Source organism: Castanea sativa, chromosome 3 (genome assembly GCF_040712315.1).
Source record: "Castanea sativa cultivar Marrone di Chiusa Pesio chromosome 3, ASM4071231v1".
Classification (NCBI taxonomy): Eukaryota; Viridiplantae; Streptophyta; class Magnoliopsida; order Fagales; family Fagaceae; genus Castanea; species Castanea sativa.
The window spans coordinates 2,042,480-2,063,279 of NC_134015.1; the positions used below are offsets into that span (position 1 = coordinate 2,042,480).

The 20,800-nt window shown below is 33.1% G+C and overlaps 1 protein-coding gene across 5 annotated transcripts; it reads right to left on the reverse strand.

Moving 5' to 3' along the window:
* Nucleotides 1–1,462: 1,462 nt before the first annotated feature.
* LOC142628050 (uncharacterized) lies at nucleotides 1,463–8,451 on the reverse strand. 5 transcript variants are annotated; one of them, XM_075801994.1, is made up of 9 exons: nucleotides 8,332–8,451; nucleotides 8,200–8,229; nucleotides 5,238–5,418; nucleotides 4,601–4,903; nucleotides 3,998–4,206; nucleotides 3,855–3,903; nucleotides 3,675–3,764; nucleotides 3,498–3,560; nucleotides 1,485–3,331 (listed from the first exon to the last, which is right to left on the reverse strand). In XM_075801994.1, the coding sequence occupies exons 3-9, from the start codon at nucleotides 5,403–5,405 to the stop codon at nucleotides 1,724–1,726; spliced, it is 2,490 nt and encodes an 829-aa protein (XP_075658109.1). In that variant the 5' UTR covers nucleotides 5,406–5,418; nucleotides 8,200–8,229; nucleotides 8,332–8,451; the 3' UTR covers nucleotides 1,485–1,723. The 5 variants fall into 5 exon arrangements, with proteins under 5 accessions (XP_075658110.1, XP_075658111.1, XP_075658109.1 ...); XM_075801995.1 differs by having other exon boundaries at nucleotides 1,463–3,331; nucleotides 5,238–8,229; nucleotides 8,333–8,444; XM_075801996.1 differs by having other exon boundaries at nucleotides 1,463–3,331; nucleotides 5,238–5,414; nucleotides 8,200–8,440.
* Nucleotides 8,452–20,800: the final 12,349 nt, after the last annotated feature.

The following is a 20,800-nucleotide window of genomic DNA, read 5'->3' on the forward strand; positions in this document are numbered from 1 at the left end:
CTTTGCGTAACAATTAATTGAAAAATGCATCAAATCATAAAGGACACACACACACACATATATTTATAGATCTTAATTATTTATAAGATCAAAGGCAATCTAAATGTTCATGAGGTGCTGGAATCCACTTTGTTAACAAATGGTGAAAATTGTGTCACCTAACCTCTTTAATCTACCCAATAATAATAATAAGACGAAGAAGAAGATACCATATGGTTGGTAGGTTGGTTGGTGTACTAATTCTGATTAAGAAATGAGAATGGCTTATTTTCTAGTTGAAGCAGCTTTAAGCATGATGTAATAATGATGCTATTTAATTAATTGTATTTGATTATACAAGCATGCAGTGTCTCTATCCACTTTTACTTATTAAAACATTCTTTTTAGTCCATTTGCTTCTCTCTAAAGACCAAACTAGATAAAGCAGGGTGACATCGACTTACAAAAAATTCCAATTCATGCAAGATTTGGATCGTCTTGCATGCCTTATATATTGGTTTGTATATTTGAATAAAATTATATATGTAAATGCATAAAGATGACACCTAGCTTTCAAATCTTCTTTGTATCAAAAAAGAGCTTTCCGATCTTCATGTGGCTGAACTCATCATCCACATTGGTAATGTTCTTTTGCTCAAATCAACTTCAGCAGTGGAGTGCCAAAAATTTCTATTGCAATTTACTAAAGTAGTAAAAGTTATTTATTAACTATACTATCCTACCAATCAATTTACTGTTATTTACTAAAAGATTCATGTGATCTCATTCTGTTTGGCATTCATTACACTTGCGAAATCAGCATATACTTACACATCAGTAGTCTCAGCTGACACAGTTTTCACCTCCTTTAAGATTTTCTAGCACTATCATCAAAATCACCTCTCTTTTTGGCTGACTAGTCTCAAATTCTGTATCTGAATACGTGTATTATTTTCTTGGGGGCAGAATGAATTAAAAATGAAGATCTTCATTTGCTTAATGGTTTTCAAATCAACCACTCCATGTGATTAAAGCATGCTAATTAGTTGAAGTCAGAAAAGCCTATTACCTCTTATTACCGATGATAAAATGATCAACACTGACAATGTAATCATAACCATTGACTTTCTTGGCACAATGGCTACAACAAAGGTGATTTGAGGAAAATATAGAGGTCTTCTTAGTTCCATATATTCCCAGCTTAAGAACAACCATGACATTTTCATCTATCACAAGCAGCTATACAGATACGTGCTGAAATTTATTGGGCACCTTCTTTTATGAAAAAAAACCAGAAACAAAAACACAAGCCTCAAGTTCTGAGGAGATTTTAACTCTAATCAACAATGAATTATGCATGCCGTAACAAAAAGGACCCAAGTCACGTTTAAGTTGGCCAACTTCTTTTAGCTTTTTAGCTTATGTACAGATTTTAAAGAATCACCTTCTCTAGGTGAAATTATACTTTCAACCAACTGTCAGCAAATAAGCTTTCAACAAAAAACTGTACCAAAGGGACACCCCCTTGTTCAAGGCAATTTCCCTCTTCTAATCTGGCATCACAAGTCCATTAACAAGTAGAAAAATCCAGCCAGTGCACAAAATATACAGACCAAGTTGGAAACAAATGTACAATTGATATTTCAAAATAAAAATAAAAATAGTAGCATTCTTGTGTCTAAGGTGCCAGCTTTCCTATACTTAAAAACTAGTACTTCTCCATTTGGATTAAACAGAAAATTCATCACTTTCTGGGGTCTCTCTGGGTGATTGACACAAGTCTCCGCCCTCCACCATTTTGCCAAACTCCATGAACTGGCCACCCTCCAGGCGGCTCCTTACCTCCATCTGATTTTTCTTCAGTCTGACCAGGACCAGGATCAGAATCACCAAGATCTAAAAGTTCTGCGGCATCATTACCTAGACGGTTTCTAAGGAACTTAGAAATTTTTTTCTTTGGCTTATTTCCTACTCCCCCAGTCTCCACATTTTTTGTTGATCCACCACCCGCTAAATGAGAACCATTTTCGGATTTTGGCTCCATTCTTGAGTGATGGGTAGAAATTAAGTTGGACAGTTCATCATCCACAGAAGCTTTTAATTTGCCTTTGGTAGACCGATACCCATCTTTTGATAAGACCTCCACCTCATCGTCATAAGGCTTATAATTTGATTGGAAGCTCTTCACACTGCTCATGATACTATCTGCCAAAGCATCCTTTGAACTATGGAATGCATTTGCTTCACACTTCTCCTTACCTTTTTTGGAACTTTTTTTGTTTTTGGACCGACCACCATTGCTACTTGAAATGTTTTCAGATGAACCAACAGTCATGTTAAAATTGTAAGTCTCAACAAGCTCTTTTTGCTTCCGAGGATCAGGACAGAGTCTAGCTAGCTCAAGAACAAGATGTGACAGACCAAACTGAAAAACATAGGCAAGATATTCCCCTGCATCAATTACACCCTGGCGATACTCTGTAGATATTTCTCTGAATGCAGCAAATTTGTTCTCATCAAATTCTAAAGCAGCACGAATTTTCCCCACCAGATTCTTGTTAGCATTTTGAACATCTTCCACCTTTGGCAGCGGGTGGCTACTTGAGGGCGCCTTATTAGTTTGAGAGGAAGAAACCGGAGGAAAACTAGAGAGAGAAGTATCAAAAGACCGTCTATCTACAAGGTTTGGATTTGAAACAGAGTGGCCAACCTGATTGGTGCTACCTGAAATCCTTGGTGAACCAGCAAAATTAGACGATGCAACTAGATGAGCTGTGGCTAGTCTAGACTGAGCAGGGCTTGTATAACTAGATGATGAAGACTCATTAACCTTCACAGGCTTCCTCTGGGAAGAACTAGGAAGATTAGATAATGAGCTACTGGTTGATGAGCTAGTTAAATGACTTGCTGCTGGCCAAGCTTGAGAAGAATGAAGAACAGTTACAGTTCCATTGTTCCGGCGACGAAGGCAAGCAGCCATAGTGTTCCCTTCTGAATGATTTCTAAATTTCTGTCGACTTCTCCTTGAAGCCACAGGTAGCGGAGGAAAGGATGATTCTTCCAGTGTTCCCGTTGTATTTTGTGCTGAAGCAGGGCTTTGTCTTGAAGGTGTCTCAGATTCTCTGGTAGCTAATGATTCAAATGCATTTGTGATTGATGCAGTATCCCTTGCTTGGTGATTGGAAACTGCTTGGGCACTTGATGAAGCATGATGATGATGTTCTGTATTGGCTGTCTCAAGACTAGCTTGAATGGCCAAAGAAAGTCGATTGTCTGACAAATCCGAATGAGAGACACGTCCTCTACCTTGACGATCTTGCTCATTTCGCCGGTACTGGAAGCTTGTTCGTATCTGGACATAAATAAGAAGAAACAGTAGAGACACCCATATGCCCAAGAGAAGAAGGATTAACAACAGAAAGTGGAAACATTTTTACACCAAACAGGTCTACAAATTGTCAAGATTGCAGCAGATAACAGACAAGGCTACAAAAGGAATTTAAAAAATGCATACAAACCTGAAGAGCGGCATTCCTCTTGCAGCGAGACATGTGCCCTCCATGCTCCATGGCATTATGCCTCTATAGATATTGGATTTAAGTGAGACAATAGAATCTACAAAAAAAATAACAAGCGGAAACATACTCAAAACAAAAAGAGAATGTAGAGCATATTTAGGCCGACAAAGATGTCACCTTGAGTTCAGATTCGTTTGTGAAAACAACAAATTTTTTGGCAATGCAGGCCTCATTCTCACATAAATGATGGTCTTGACGAAAATGGATCTGCAAGATTATACTCTTGATGTCAACATAAATTTCAAATATGACTATTCACTGAAATGCATACATGTAAGAACACAGAAAACAACTGGCCTCCAAGTCATCATAATCCTTATAGTACTCATATTGTCCTGGATGGCGCCTGCAATGAACAAGGTAAATTGGATCCATGGTCTGTATGTTTGCTTAAACTTCAAGGAAGTTACAACCTTCTCATAAACAAAAGCATCATTTACCTTTGGCATATATGGCAAGTATAATGTTCAGTGGACATATGCAAGTACAGCTCGTTATCTCCATAGTGTGGATTTTGGCAAAATTCACAGATAGGATGTCCCATAAATCCACCTCTTTCACTTTCAGTGCCATCAACCTCCGAATCCCCCGTCTTTATATGCTGATTTAATTGTGACTTTTCATATAACTTTTGCTCACTGATAAATATCTGGTACACAATTCAAAGTGAAGTCAGTAACATTGTAGTGCAAGGTCAGGTACAACGTTCATGCTTCTAAAAAAAGAGAAGAATTTCAGCAAGATAGTAACAATAATTTTCTACAGAAAATTTATAAGGTACCAAAACCCAAAAGATGGAAAGAGAAGAGGGTGCTAAGGTTAGAACTCAAAAATCTGCATAAAAATTTAAGATGTGGAATTCTACAAGCAACCCCCTTGTGTCCTTTCACAAACCAGTTATTCAGTGAGTATTCAACTAAAATAAACCAAATCCAGAAGCCACATTGTAAATACTTTATATGCAACTCATTATATTACCATGTCATGTTTGACAAATAATAATAATAATTCATCAATGTTTATTTCATGCAAACATATCTCACCTTCCTACCTTCCAAACATAGACTGCACATGAACAGCCTATGTTGGTGGAACAAATGGCCTCTCAGCTGCTCAATGTTCTTGAACCCTGCTCTCCTCTTTGACCCTTCATTCCTTTGTTCATTTTTCTTATCACAAACAATGCATGATAGTTTGCACATGGCCTTTATCATCTTGTAGTGATCCATATCATCAAAATACGCCTGTGTTCCTTCATGATACCAATATTGTCCAACTTGACCCTCTGTTGGATCAGCTGGAAAAACTGAAAAGTCATTAATCATCCTTGTATAATCTCCTAAAGCCTGGAAAAAAGGGAAGTAATGAACAAACATTACAACCAATGAGTATATAAAAAATAAATCATGTAATAACTCATCAAAAATTGCAGCTACAACTCAGTGTAGTGTGAAAATTGGTCTTTTTCTCTTTCTTAGCAGTGTCTGCACGCAGAAGATAGACGAACAGAATTAATTGAGGAGAAGTTACCATATAACAAAAGATCTCGGTTGGATCCAACAAGGATGAAACATACAAGTCTGGAAGAAAACTTTCTTATTCATCAGAGTTGCCAATTCTCCCAAAACCAAGCACAGCAATCATGTATGTACGTTAAAGAACTTAATGAAAAATGCTAACCTTAGTGACAAAGATGATATTTGATTCGGACTTGCAAAGGCAGCAACGACGATCATCACAGATGAAACGGAGACGAATGACACAGGTGGAACAGACCTCCCGATGGCCACATGATCCATATGCAACCCACAAAAGTGTCTCAGCACAGACAACACAGCTATCGTCCATGGTATATCTCTTCCTAAATGGAAAAAAAATGATACGAGAAAAGTGATTTTATGCTCTGATCACCTATTTACATTCTGACCGTAACCAAGTAACCAAATAGATATACAATATGCTTTTTTCCCTTAATTTGCAATAGTTCCCACTAAGGACTCATTCATGTTCAGATCATGACGCCAATAAGGTTGACAGATTAAAAGTTGTTTATGATGGGCCTTCATTTGTAGTCTGGCCACTCCATCATATACTCATATGAATTATATTCTTATTACTGAGCACTAATAATGAACAAAAGTTTACCTACCAAAGACCAGTGAATACATGGCTCCTTGAAGATTTATTTCAATCAGTGAAATGACTAAAGAAAAAGAAGACTTAAAACTTCAAAACTCATAAGTTCCCATCACCAGTAAATACAATCATCTCATAGATCTCAAACCATAAGGAATTTAATAACTAATAACAGTGAATTTTACACCACTTTGCATTTGGGATATCAATACACGTTAATTATCACAATCAGCACCAAGAACCTTGATAATGCAAATTAGACCTCAAAACCAATTACTACTTGCAGGGAGCTCTGCATCAAACACCAAAATCAGCCCAAGAACTATGTATGACCTTTCAAACCTATTATAGCAACAAAGCATATTAACCACAAAAGCAATATACATTGAATAATGAACATCCAAAAAATGTGCTTCTTGACTAGATCTGTACATGAGCATCTGTATGCACAAGCGTATATGTACATAGATAGGGTCAAATCACGTTACACCTAGCATAATTCTTCCTTACTTTTACACCATCTAAAAACATTTTATTGAAGTAATATTTTGAAAATCCCATAGTTGTACTACATGTTCTTTATGTTCTTGACACATTGATGTGTACAAGAAAGAGTTCAAAGAAAAACAAGATTAAATACCAAAAGATTCAAGATTTGTGGTCTAGTTTTGATGTGGGACTTTCTTGACACTTATCATTGGTTACTTTAGTTATTATCGAGTCTTGGTATTAAGGTTTTTTTTTTTTTAGGTTATAAAGTTTTTGGTTCAATCTTAATAGTTTTACTAGAATATGGGCAATTTCGAAATTTTCAGATTTTTTGGAATGGGCTGCTCTAGAGGAAAAAGTATTTTGTATCAAATAATACAACGTCATCCATGTCAAAATCCCATAAACGAGAGACGTGTACAAAAATAACTACCCACTAACACATATTATTAAATTGTTAGTGGGTTAGTTATTTTTTACTGATATGTCTCACATTTATTAGATTTTGATACTGCTGACACAGTATCATTCATATCAAATACCTTCTTGTTCTAGAGGCCCATGAGTCTTACTTTACATTCTAAGTCCTTTTCCTATTTGGTTTACATGTTAATAAGTCTTTCTAGGAATAGGTTACTTAGAATACTTGTCCTTCTAGGAAAGGATTTAACAATAGCCTATATAAAAGGCTATTGTCGTCATTAAAATTGATAGTGAGATGGATATTATTAATATTCCAGAAGCTTATTTTAAGCTTTGAGGGTGTGATTGTCTTCTTCTAAGTGTGATTGCTTAGGAAAACCTATGTATGATTGCCTAGTGTTTTACTTTAATCTATATTATTTCTTGTTCTATTCCCTGTTTTGACACCTAACAGCCATCAACATATTCAAGATTCAATATTTTCTTTACCTAACCCTTAAACACCAATTCTTATTCAAGAACCCTTCAAGATCTCATCCATAAATTTAATTTAGTGCAAACCCCTTAAAGATCCTAACTCAAAATTGGTATCAAAGCCCAATTAAGCTTATGTCCTTCGTCACATGCACACCAATTTTCATATCATTCGGCTGTTGTTTACTTTTTGATCTATAGACTCACATGCTATATTTACAAGAACAACAACAAACAAATCCTTAGTTCCAAAATTTTAGGGTCAGCTATGGATCCTTGATAGATTAGTTAGGGTCGACCATATGTATTCTTTTCATCCATTCTACCCAATCTAAAGTCATACACTTAATTGACACGTCCTATTTTAGTACTTCTACTAATGTGAAAAACTTGAATTTTAAACATTTTTCAGATGTGGTATTTATTATTCTCCGATCATCTTGATATTTTGCATTATTATAGGGTATAGGGGGATAATGTAGTTCAACATACAAGCATACAGATGCACATGCATTTAACTAAGCAAAATGCTGAATCAACCTATTTCACCATTTCAAGAAAAACCCATTAAAATTAGCGATCCAATAACTCCGTTTGCATGACTAAGCATCATCGAAAACAAACACCTATTACCTTTTCCCTTTTTTTGTGATAAGTAACAAACACCTATTACTACTTAGCACAAATAGCCATAAAATACACAAACTTCATCAACCCACTTTTGCTAATCCTCATATAGCTCCAAAGCTCAAGTCTTTGCATCACAACTTCTCTAATTTCATCCACAGCAAACTCATTGCCACTGTTTTCACTCCTAAATGCAATATCACACGCACTTTCCCATGCTCTATTTGCCAAGATTTTACATCAACTACTCACAAATGCAAATAAAGTCAAACAAAAAGCAAACTAAACCCTTCATACATTTCATGCAAAACCCACAAAAATTAACCAACCCACCACCCCTTTTACCCAACTAAATTGAATAAACAGTGCCACAACAACCATAACCCAGAAATTCTTTCATTCACATACACAAAAAACCCAAAAAGATCAAAAATTTCATTTCATTTACACACACAGACACGCAGATAGACAGATATAGAGTCTTAGAGAGAACCTGAGGGACTTTTGATTAGTAAGAACAGATCTGCAAGAGAGAGAAGAGGGCTTTGTTAGAGAGAAATACAATAGTGAATAAAATGCAAATAAAATCTTTTATTGAAAAAAATGGATTTTTTTTCCTGACTAACAAAAAAAACAGGGAAGAATTTTGTCTCTGGACAGTGTGTTTCTCGGTGCCTGTTTTTCAGTTTGCTTTGTGTTTTTCCCCTGAAACCGAAAGAAACCAATTTGATGATCGGGACTGTGACAGACACAGTCACTGTGAACTTATATTTGTCAAAGGGGGAGTGACAAAGTGACGTCGTTTCTTATTTTGAGAAATTGGAAAACTCTTTAAATTTTCCTATGCTTTTTTTGGATTGCAATTTTTAGTGGCAATGACTTTTTTTTTTTGGTTAGAGAGAGAATTATGAAAAAAAAAAATTGTTGTTAAATTAAAAATTACATCATTCTAACTTTGACTTGTTTTCGAAATTTTTTAAAATTCTTTTCTTAATTTAATTCTTTAGTTTCCACTCGTTTCTTTTTTTTTTTTTTTTTTTGTGATAAGTAATTTCAACTCATTTATAATGTAATCCTTTTGTTCAATTCATGTAGTTAACTTCACTAAAATGACATTATTTTGAAAACTAAAAATACTCAAACTAATGATGAGATTGAATGAATCTAGATGGAAAAATTAAATAGAGAGTACATATAAGTTAAACAACTAAAAATAATAAATAAAATAAATGGTTGAATTTAAAATATATCAAAGTTAGATAGGGTAATTTTTTTGCTTAAACTTTGTTTTTATAATGATATAAATTAATGGACGGATTTGTGCTTTAGAAATGCATATTGATGTGGATATGAAATGATGAAATATAAGAAAATTATTGTGCATAAGTAATAAAATATGAGAATATGTATCATAAAAAATAATTAACTTTTGTACACAATTATTTTCACAATTTTTTCTTATGGAAAGTTATGAGTGGTGCACTATTAATTTTACACAAATATACTATTGATGTCATTTTTGTTTCCATCACTCATAGCTTGTAACTTCAATAAGTTGTAGACTAAGTTGGGCAACTAGATCCATTCAAAACTAATAAGACCCTAAATTCAATATGTAATAAATTTTTTTCATAAAAATGTGTATAAGCAATAAAAGTTTAGTTTGACAAACCCATTTGAACAATTTTGAACCCTTACGATGCCTCCACCATTCTTTGCTCTATATTGCTCTTTGGCATTCAAAGTTTGCCAAATTCAACAAAGATCTAAAGATTGCCACCATGATGCCACCATTGATGAGAAGACTGAAGTTTTTGACTTATCCAACCTCCAAAATTCTCACACTTTGTCAATTAACAACCCATATAACAAGTTAACAACAGTTAATATCAATTGTGGATTTTTGAGATCCAACCAAGTCTAGTGATGGGTTGATGAAGAATCCAACTGAACCCAATCCGTTGACACCTCTAGTGGAGAGAAAGAGGAATCATATTATTTTTAAAAATGAGGAAACCTCGGTTGGTTCAACCAGGGACGGACTCAGGATTTCAAGCTGAGGGGGGTTGGAGATAAGCTAAAAAAAAATTTCAAATATGCATCCATATAGTATTAATAAACTATTAACCAAGCAACATTAGTTGTTGGCAATCTTACGTTGACTTCTGAAGAATTTGAATCTTTTTCTTTGAAAAAATCAAACATTGTAGTTGAATTTTTCATGATCTACAAAAAAAATAAGAATCACATATATTATCTCACAAACGGTTGTTGTTACTAACTAAAGACAAATACTAGAATTTAGGTAATATGTATGATGCATTTAATTATAAATTTAGTATTTCTCACTTCTTTTCAATTTATAAATTTATCTAATTTAGCATTGTGAGTTAACAATAGACGCGAGTGAATCACTGTTATTTTCTTAAATTTGTGTGACAATTTTCTATATTATATGATTAGTTTTTGTCTATTGTCTTTGGTCTTTACCTTTATTTATCTTTGTCTTTGCCTTGTTTCCATATTTTTGACACTCACCCGATCCCACTACCGAAAATATGAATTTATTCTGCTTTCTGCACTAGCAACAAAAAACTTTTCCTAACTTTACCATTTTTTTTTTCTGTCACTTGTCCCTATTATTGCCTAACTACCAGTCAAAAAAGAAAACAATCAAACACTACACTAATCTCTACAAACTCTACTCTCTCTATGTTTCTCTTATCTGTATAATATAAGAGAGAGAGTCACAAACACAGAGTGACAGAGAGTCACAAAGCCAAAAGGCCAAAAAAAAAAAAAAAAAACACCATAGCTAGGCATAGATTCAATTCACAATCACCAACTTAGTTCATCACTCATCAGTAAAAACACAAACACCACAAGTCCACAAGCAGAGATTGTTAAATTCTGAGATTCACAAATATTATATTAGGTTTTGAAGGAAATGATAGATTAAATACTTATGAACTGTGAAGGCTGGAGCAATGAAACTGGGTTAGGCAGATCGAGCAACTAGTGGCAAGATGGGTCTCGTGTGGGCCGTGGTGGCGTTGGTGTGGCCGTTTCCCGTTTGGGTATGCTATGCCGACAATTGACAAGGACGGGTCTGTTGTCTGCGACTCTGCCAGATGGGTGGCGAGATGGGTCTCTCTCTCGTGTGGTGGTGGCGTGAGTGGCGGCGTGAATCTCTCTGAGTCTCGCCTCTCACTCTTTAATTCACCTCTCTCTTTTCTTTTCTTTTTTCCTTCGTTTTTCACTTTTTCGATTGTTCCATTTGGTTTTGCCGTTTTGGACTGTTGGTTTTTTTTTTTTTTTTAAAGATTTACATGGGCTGTTGATTGGGCTGGCCAGCTATGGTTCATGAAAATAAAAGGGGCTCAAGTCTTTTTTTTCTTTGTTTTTTGGAAAATTTTACCTACTAATTTTTTTTTTTTGGGCCTGGGGGGCCAAGTCCCCCACTTGGGTCCATCCCTGTGGTTCAACTAAAGTATTTTTTTCCCTAAACTTTTATTTTAGGTCTATTATATTGATTCCATTCTATAGATATTTTAACTTTCCAATTTTAATTCTCATTCTTTGAAATTTTTTAGGCCATCTTAGACATGTATCTTATGTATGTTAATTAGTTACTTTGTTTCTTTATAAGTTATATATATACACATATATATATATAATATATATATATATATATATATATATATATATATATATATATATATAAAAGGTTGGGTTCAAGTTACACCTGGTATAACTTTAATCAATGTTATATCACTCAATATATTTTAATTTGATATGACTTTTGACAAATCCCCCATCAGATTATATTATCTTTGTATGTTCTCTATTCTTACAAAACTTCAAGGTGATCAAAGATTAATAGTTATGTCATCAATCAATTGTTTAAATTCAAGTTTTTCTATTTTAAAATAATACATAAAAGATGAGTTTAAAAATCGAATGGTATATAGCATCCAATTGGCATGAATATTAAGAGCATATAAAACATGTAATTCAATAGTAAGATTTTCAAAATATGAATTTTTTTTTTGAGAAATAATTACAACATGCTGTTAATCCCGCAGCTTGAATCCTTTCCCCCCTAAACCACCAATGTCACGACCCAAACCTGTACTTCAGAATTTAGAGCATGACTGGCATGTTAATATCAAGTTTACTTTAATACTAACACGAACCAACCTAAACAGAAGGTGCTTATCAAGAATTGTTTCCTGTACACCTGCTTATTTTCTTTCATAAAAGCCATAATATACAAAAATGTGAAAACCTTGAAAATTCATTTCATTTGAACTTTGCAAGATTGCCACTTGGCTGAAACTTTAGATATTCGTGCAAATATTACATAGCTAAACATTTAGCAAAAACTCTTATTTACAAACCCAACCCCAAAGACATACAACTGGGGTTCAAACCAAACTAAAGTTTAGAATTACATCCGTGCTCAAAGGATCAAGTACATATTGATTCCTCTTATACAACAAAAGACCTAAACAACTATACAAAAAAAAAAAGACTATACAATCTAAACAAAAGAGAATCACAGAATCTTACCACCTCTAATACTCTCGCTGCTTCCAGGAAAAACCTGTGCACTGAAATATAATAGGGTGAGCTGCGAAGCCCAGTAAGGTTTTTAAGCTCTATGGGACTTTGATAAGAATACATGTAAATCAAATATTTTATGGACATGCTGGCTTTGATAAAATATCCTTCATACTATTTATATTGTTTTTAAATTAACTTATGAACTTTCAAATGAAAATACTTCATTTTCCTTTCATATAATAATAAAAGAACATGATAAGGAACTTAAACATAATTCAACATACTTTTCTTATCATCATACTTTTCTTATAACTTCCAAATAGCTTAATAGCTCTTTTATAATACATATTAGTTAGTCTAATTGTAAGTCTGTCACAACTTTGGGAGGCTTCTAGCACTTAGTGCCAGGCATCCAGCATTCCCCACTATGCTAGGTAATTCCGGAATTATATCATAATACATACTTTCAACCATGGGGGTAGATTGACATCCTCCACAAGTTGGCAGTTACCAACAAAGGCGGGTACAGTAGAGCTAGTCTTACTTTTAATGGCCAAATAGAATCTCCATGGAAATACCAGTACTATAACCCTTACAGGCTGAGTTCAGATCATGACAATGGAAAAACTAAAAACTATACTTTTCAGATACTATACTTTTACATAACTATTTAATAACAGTAGCATATCCAATTCTTTCTTTAAACATTATGTTCGTAATATGAGTAATAACATCAATATGCTAAAATTATCTTATATATAGGATTCAATAAGTCACGAACATAAATCTTTATTTGAATCATGCTTATATGTAATATCTCTAATTAAAAGGTTTTAATGCATTATAGTTTTCTAAATAGTCCTTATACTTATCAAACGCACCTGTCACAAATCTCTTACCTGAAAACAGAAGACGCGAGAGATTTGTACTAGAAGAGCTCAAGTGTCCGTGTTCTCGTTCTCGTCATCTAAATGAAAGACCAAAACTTATTACTAACAACTCTTCCTAAAATATAAACTTATACCTTAAACACAACCTAACTCTCAACTTAGTAAAATCTTAATTCCCATCACATAGAGTTTCCCCTAAAACAAGGCACAATCACCAAACTCATAACATACCAAAACACAGAGAAACCAAGCCATAAAAATTCATATATGATATAAACATACCAAAAGATAAGCACATTAAATTATAGCTCAAAATATTTACCCTAACTTCAAAATTAAATCTACAAAATCATAGTTATCCTACACTGTTTACTGATCATTTCAGTAGCAAATTCCCCATTTGTAAAATACGAATGGGCTGTCAAAACACATCCAATTGTCATGAAATTTTACAGAGCTACTCCCCTGTATGTCTAATATATACCGTATAAATTTCAAAGTCAAAGCATAAAACCATAATTTATTAAAAATCGTACAAGGAAACGTGCTCAAATCTGTCCTGACAGAAATATGCAACTTAGAAATTAAACCATTATTAATCCAAATGCAGTAAGACCACTTCCATGACAACCATATGTGTCCTAGGATTCATAAAAACTACTCCTAGCATCCTAATTCACAGCAAATGATTTAATACAGAATTTTCTTGTAGCGAACATCAAATCTGTCACAGTGACAGCTTTAGTGCATGTTGATACAAAATTCATCAACTAAATGCAAATGATGTTCAATTTGTTTGGGTATTTTTATACCAATACAATAAACATTAAAATAACTTATTAAGCATCCAATAGACCATAAAACCATCAAACTTTCAACTTACAAAAACAGAATCACAAGTTCAGCCCCTAAAATCAGATTTGAGAACAAAGAAGGGAAAACAATTAAACTATCAAAATACTCTAAAATCAAATAAGGTTTTAATTACTTATTCACAAGTTTGAAGTTGAAACTTTAGTTTTAGGCTCTTAATTCCTTCTTTAGAGTGAGATTTATTGTTTTGGTGAGAGAGGGAGAGAGAGAGGTCTTGCCATGTGAAAGCAAAGAGAGAAAGAAAAGAAAAAGTAGAAGAAATGAAGCAAGAAGCTTCTGGTACAACAAAAGAAAGGATGAGAAAATTGACTTTGAGGGGTTGTACGTGTATAGCAAAGGAGAAAAAGATCAAGACCACTTTTTCCCACTCTTTTCCACTTTTTGACATTTATACTTTTCACCCCATATAAACTTATATGTCAAGAAAGACCCAATGCCAAAATAACTTTACATATATATATCCTTACCTTGATAAAACTCATTTCTACAACATCAAAAGAGTATACATGGTTTATAATATCACAACATCAAAAATTTATGCACTTAAATTAATTAAGATAATAACAAACATATAAACTCATAAATTTAATTATGCAATTAGGTTGAGGTGTTACAACCAAGCACTTTTTTTATTAGATGGTGTAACATTGTTTAGAGTTACAGTAAGTGTAACTTGACAAATAAGTATTTAAGGCATTACAATTTTACATATTATTATTCTAATATGCATTTTGGATAAATTACACTAACACCCTTGAGATATACAACAAAATTGGATTTGCTCTACCTCATTTTTAAGAAATAACACTTTATCCCAAAATGATCAAAATAATTTACACTTCACCCCCAAAATAATTCAAACAAAGATGGCACAAATGTCAATCTTTTGATCATTTCAAGGGAGGTATCATTTCATGAGAATTTCGAGGGGTACTATTCCTTAAGAATTTGGTGTAGGAGGAGTGTGTCAGAATAATTTACCCATATTATTTTTTTATTACATTTAAATTCTTCTTTTTTTGAGTTCTTAAGTTCTTTTTTTTATTAAATTTAAATTTGTTGGGACCATAATTTAACTTCCTACAATCACTCAAAAAACAGGTTCGTGTGGTGTGATGTCGAATGTCATAAAAGATTTGAGTGTGTCTTCCCCATCACCAATTAGTTTTGAGGTGAAATGACATAGCTCACGGTCCAATAAATGATATCAAAGCCAAGGTCATGGGTTTGAGTCACAGGAGTGTCATTATGAAGGAGGGATTGTTGGGGGACCACAATTTGACTCCCTACAACCACTCTAAAAACAGGCCCGCATGGTGTAATATCAAATGCCATAAAACATTTGAGTGTATCTTTCTCATCACCAACTGGCTTTGAGGTGATTTGAGTGTGTCTCATCACCAATTGGTTTTGAGGTGAAATGATACAGCTCACGGTTCGACAAAATTCTATTCTACATTCTTTGTTAGAAATAAATAGTAAAATAATTTAACCATATCATTCTTTCTTTAAAAGGTAAAATAAATAGTTCTATATATAAATGCAATCATAATAAATACCTATTAATAACTACCATAATAGATAGTAAAAAAAAAAAAAAATCATATTCAATATATGGATTATTGATTAGTTTATATTTAAAAGGTAGGACAATTGGTGCGATGGTCACTCTACAAGTATAAGTGCTTGTAAGGTGTGAGGGGCAAGGGTCAAGGTTTCAGTCTTTAAAAGGGAGCTTCATACACAAATACATTTAGATTAGGTTATAGTAGAATTCTATCTTGTATAAAAAAAATAAATAAAAAAAAAGGAAGGACAAACCAAACAAACACCTTAAGTATTTTATTTTATTTTATTTTTTTGTGGAGATAATTACAATATACCGCTAACTCCGCAATTCAAACTCTTTCTTTCTTAGACTTCTAATCAGGCTTATGTTAATCTGTTAGGACTTTGTGGTTGGAGTCTTGGAGACAATTCAGTCACAAATTCATAATTTTATTTTATTTTTTAAATCACAAAGTAACTTATTTGTTAACAATAAATAATAAGCCTTTTTCCTTCAACAAATAACAAAGACACGTCACCATAATGCTATGGCCTCAACACCCACCTCTCTCTTTCATTTTTCTTTTCTTTTTGAGATTTTTTGGATAATTAATTTTTTTTATAGGTTGGATAATTAGTTTTAACCCCTTTACCAGTCATAAACTTTTTTTTTTTGGGGGTACCCCCTCGGAATATGACTGCAAGGTTGGATAATTACGCTCTTGGCATTTCGAGGGGGGTACCCAAAAAATGGCAGTCATAAACCTTCTTCTTTTATCTTTCCAAAATAGTCCGCTGTACTAATATATATGATTCGAACCAATCACGTAAGTTCTATAATAATTGTTGTATATTCATCAAAAAAAAAAAATTGTGTATAAAAAATTGCGTAATTAAAATGTATAAAAAAAATGATAACTTAAATGAAAAAATATAATAGTTAATATGAAAGGTAGGGAATTAATCAAATATTTAATCCCACATTAAAAAGGTGAGAGACTTTTTTATTTTTATTTTTTAAATGTGGTGATTAATAGGCTAAAATGTATTGGAGTAGATATTGGACCAGATACGTGCGCATGAACCAAACATGTAAGTTCTATAATAATTGTTGTATAAAACATTGTGTAATTAAAATGTATATATAATGAAAACTTAAATGTAAAAATATAGTAGTTAATATGAAAGATAAGAAGTTAATCAAATATTTAATCCCACATTAAAAAGGTGAGAGACTCTTTTATTTTTATTTTTTTAAATGTGGTGATTAATAGGCTGAAATGTATTGGAGTAGATATTGAACCAGATACGTGCCCATGAGAAGGTGAAGAGAGAAGATGTTCACCCATTTCATGAAATAACTGTTTGAGCTTATTTATTTATTCAAAAACTCCTTATCATCATTTATACAATAATAAAAAGCATTATTTATTATTAAAGCCTTTTTTAAATGAAAATACATTTTAAAATAGAAATATTTAGGGTTCAAAATTCAAATATAAAATAAAAGATACTCATATATATTTGTTTTAGATGGAAAGTGTGCTTAGAACATGTTTACTAAGATAAGCCTTCTTCAATAATAACCAAGAAAAAAAAATGCGTTCTTTTTTCTTAAAAAAAACATTGTGTATATAATCTTCTTACCAAACGTCTTCATCATTTATACAGCAATTACAAGCATTCTTTATATTAATGCCTTTTTTAAAAACATTGTGTATATAATTAACCTTCTTATCAAACGTCTAGAAATAATTTGAATAATGATTATCGCAAACTACTGGACGCACTCAGATATAGAAGTGTGGATATCTACCTTTACAAAATGTGGACATTGTTTAGTTTTCATGAAATAAACATACCATATTGGAGAATGTAAACTTCTGGATCTATAATTTGAAGAGTGTTGAGTCCAAGCCCTTTGGTTCAGCTTCAGGAGGACACATTATCCCAAGGCCTATCTGTGTATTCTATCACTCAAAATAAGAAGCTAAGTTGAGAACCATTTATCGGCCTCTCATCTTTGTATTAGAATTAGAATTTAATCATTACGCAGTCACTTGGTAAAGCAGGTCAGGCCTCTTTGAGTACCTTATAAGTGATATCCCGATCACATTTTAGCCAAGATATGAGAACTTTTAGCCCTCATTTTAGCCAACGATTTAATGATACGTATATGCCCAAATACTAGGTTGGTCGTAATTGGTGAATGGAGGCCTAGGGCTAGGACTCAGTCTTGAGCCTACACAAGTTACAACCAGTCAGCAAACCCTTTAATGAGCCAACTGCAAACTACTGACAAAACTAGCATCATTAGGAATCATTTATAAACCCTGAGAATGGTTGGTGACCATAATATCAAGACAAGGGCCATCTTTCCCAACTGTGCTAGAATGTACGTACGTATCAAATATTAGAGTAATGATTTCATCCTAAGTAATCTTTAAGGTTACAATTAGAATAACATTTCTTTTACTTGAATTCATCGCTAACTTTTCTTTTACTTGAATACATCGTTAAGAGTTTCCACGTTAGTATTGTAAATTTTTTTTCTATTTTATATGTCTAAAATTTACTTTTTATTTTATTTTATTTAACACATATTTTTATAAAATACCCATATCAGTTTATTTATTATAGTATTATAAACATTTATCCAAATAAAATTTTTATTTCTTTAACATTGTTAATAGTTACCGTGAGAGTAAGGTGAGAAAGGAAATGAGAAAAAGAGAGTGGGGAGAGAGGGAAAAAAGAATAAAAAAATTATTTACATGGTAAACAGTAACCATGTATATATGCATGGTTACTGTTCATTTATAAAACCATTGTGTATATTTAGACATTTTTACAAAGATTGATATGAGGATTTTTGAGTTAAAATGTGCAAAATTGAGCACTTTTTGTATTTTAGAAGTTGGTGTGATTGCTCTAATACTAATTTTATTATTTACTAATCACAGTATGTTATATCAACATTTTATATTTGGGAAAAAATTTATACAAAGTAGTGCATGCGCTTGTATACTACTTATTATTGTTTAATTTAAAAGCATCTACTGGTTTTCAACATTTGGTCAAACTCTAATGAATAGGTAGTAGCCCAGAATCAAGTCCTTCATGTTGTTTATAGTACTTGAACTGAAGCAACAATCCTTGAACTTACATTTTGCTTATAGTGATTCATTTCAACTTAATTTTATTTTTCTGATCATAACATGTTCTCTGGAAATTACCACTATTGAACCATTAACATCTGACCTATTTGTTAGTGATAAACTGATAATATCATAATATGTATAATAATAATAAATAAAAAAACGTATTGGTGTTTCCTTTCTCCCTTTTTTCTAAGGATTTAGCATTAGGTGGACATATGTAGTATCTTTGTTGGCTAAGGGAGCGCAAAATTATTTAGGTACAATTTTTTCGACGTTGTATCTTATATTCCTCAATTAAATTCAATCATATAGTTTTATTAATCAATACAACAAAAATGTGTTATTTTACCCTAATACAATTTATTTAGGGTGAGTGTGCACTTCTTTTTTTCTGCAGTCCTAGACAATGTTCTCAGTTTATTAGTCTGGTTACTTTAATCTTACAAAAGTTCATTCATGGAATGATTAATGGCCAGGGCAAGGCTAACTATAGCTTTATAGACATTATTTTAAAACGGTTCATATAAAAACTATAGACAAATGAGTTGCAAGTATAATTTTCTTGTCATTTGGACAAAGAAATGGTAAATGGATCATGATATACATTCATTGAAGTTCACCTATTTTTTATCTGTTTTTTTCCCCTAGCATTTGATGTTTGAGAGAGAGAGAGAGAGAGAGAGAGAGAGAGAGAGTAGTTGCAACATACAATCATGTTAAACCAAGTACAAGGACAAAACTAATTAATAACCATATATAAGATAGATAATCATGTAGATGGACTTTGTTCACATAAAAGTAATGGAAAGCCATGTCAAGACCTCACATTCTCAAAAAAGCAGCAAACATTCCCAAAGGTAAAAACTTTCTTTTCTACCAAATATAAAGTCCTAACACTACAAGATTTGGCCCCAACAACACCATCAAGACCCAAAAGACTAGAAACTCACAAGAAAAAGAAAAATAAACAAAGCACACAGCAACTAGTTAGTAGGTCCCAAACTAGTTATACCAAAACAAGTCCTAACTCTGAAAGACCTCAAACAAGACCAGCAAGCCAGAGACCCTATTGTGCATCCATGTCCTTCATTCTTTCATGGTGGTGAACCAACACCAATGGGAACACCACTACCAGGGATTGTGGGGAGGATTGGAACACAGCCACCTGGGAAGAAAGAACAAAAGCTTGATGGACCAGAGCCAGAGCCAGAGCCAGAGCCAATGCCACCAGCAAAACCTGGACTTGGAATGAACCCACCAACCCCACCAATGCCTCCAAGAAAGTTCTGAGGTTGTTCAACCTTGTCATTGCTCTTGAGTTGCCTTCCTCCTTCAACATCAGATGAAAGGACCAGTAGCAGGATGGTGAGCATCAAAAACACCTTAGTAACTCTCTCCATCTTAACACAAATACAACTCTCTGAAGTCTGAATACCCTAGCAATGCTCTCTCTCTCTCTCTCTCTCTCAAACACACACTGTACAATGAGGAGAAGCTTAGTCATATACACCCATCTTATAGTACCAAGCTTTTCCATTTAAAGAAGGGTCTCAATTACTCTCAATTTGCTTAGCTTATAGTGTGGTCCGGGATGGAAAAGTATTGAGAGTAGTCACTAAATGCAATTTAAATTATAGTCCTTTTGGAAGGGATATAACACACACCAAACAACCAACTTACTTGAAGTTACTAGCTAACCATGAGTTGGTAATTTGTTCTCATAAATGGGTGGTGGATTAAAGAATTGTACATTTTGTAGCTAGGTATAAGTATAACTGCATTTTTTTTGTAACTTATTTTTTTGAACCCAATAAGTCAATAAAATAAAATAAAATAATTCAAACGTAAATAGCTATTTCACAACAAATAGAAGTATTTAGGTTGCTTTTAGCACATTCCATTATTTGGTAGCAAGTGATAAATTTCATTTCCATAATCCATTCCAACGTTTAACCCAAGGACACATCCTCTAAATTTTTGTTGGTCTTTTTCGTGGCGAGGATTTATGATACCTATCTGATAGGATGGGAATGTCCAGAGAAGCATCCATGTTGAA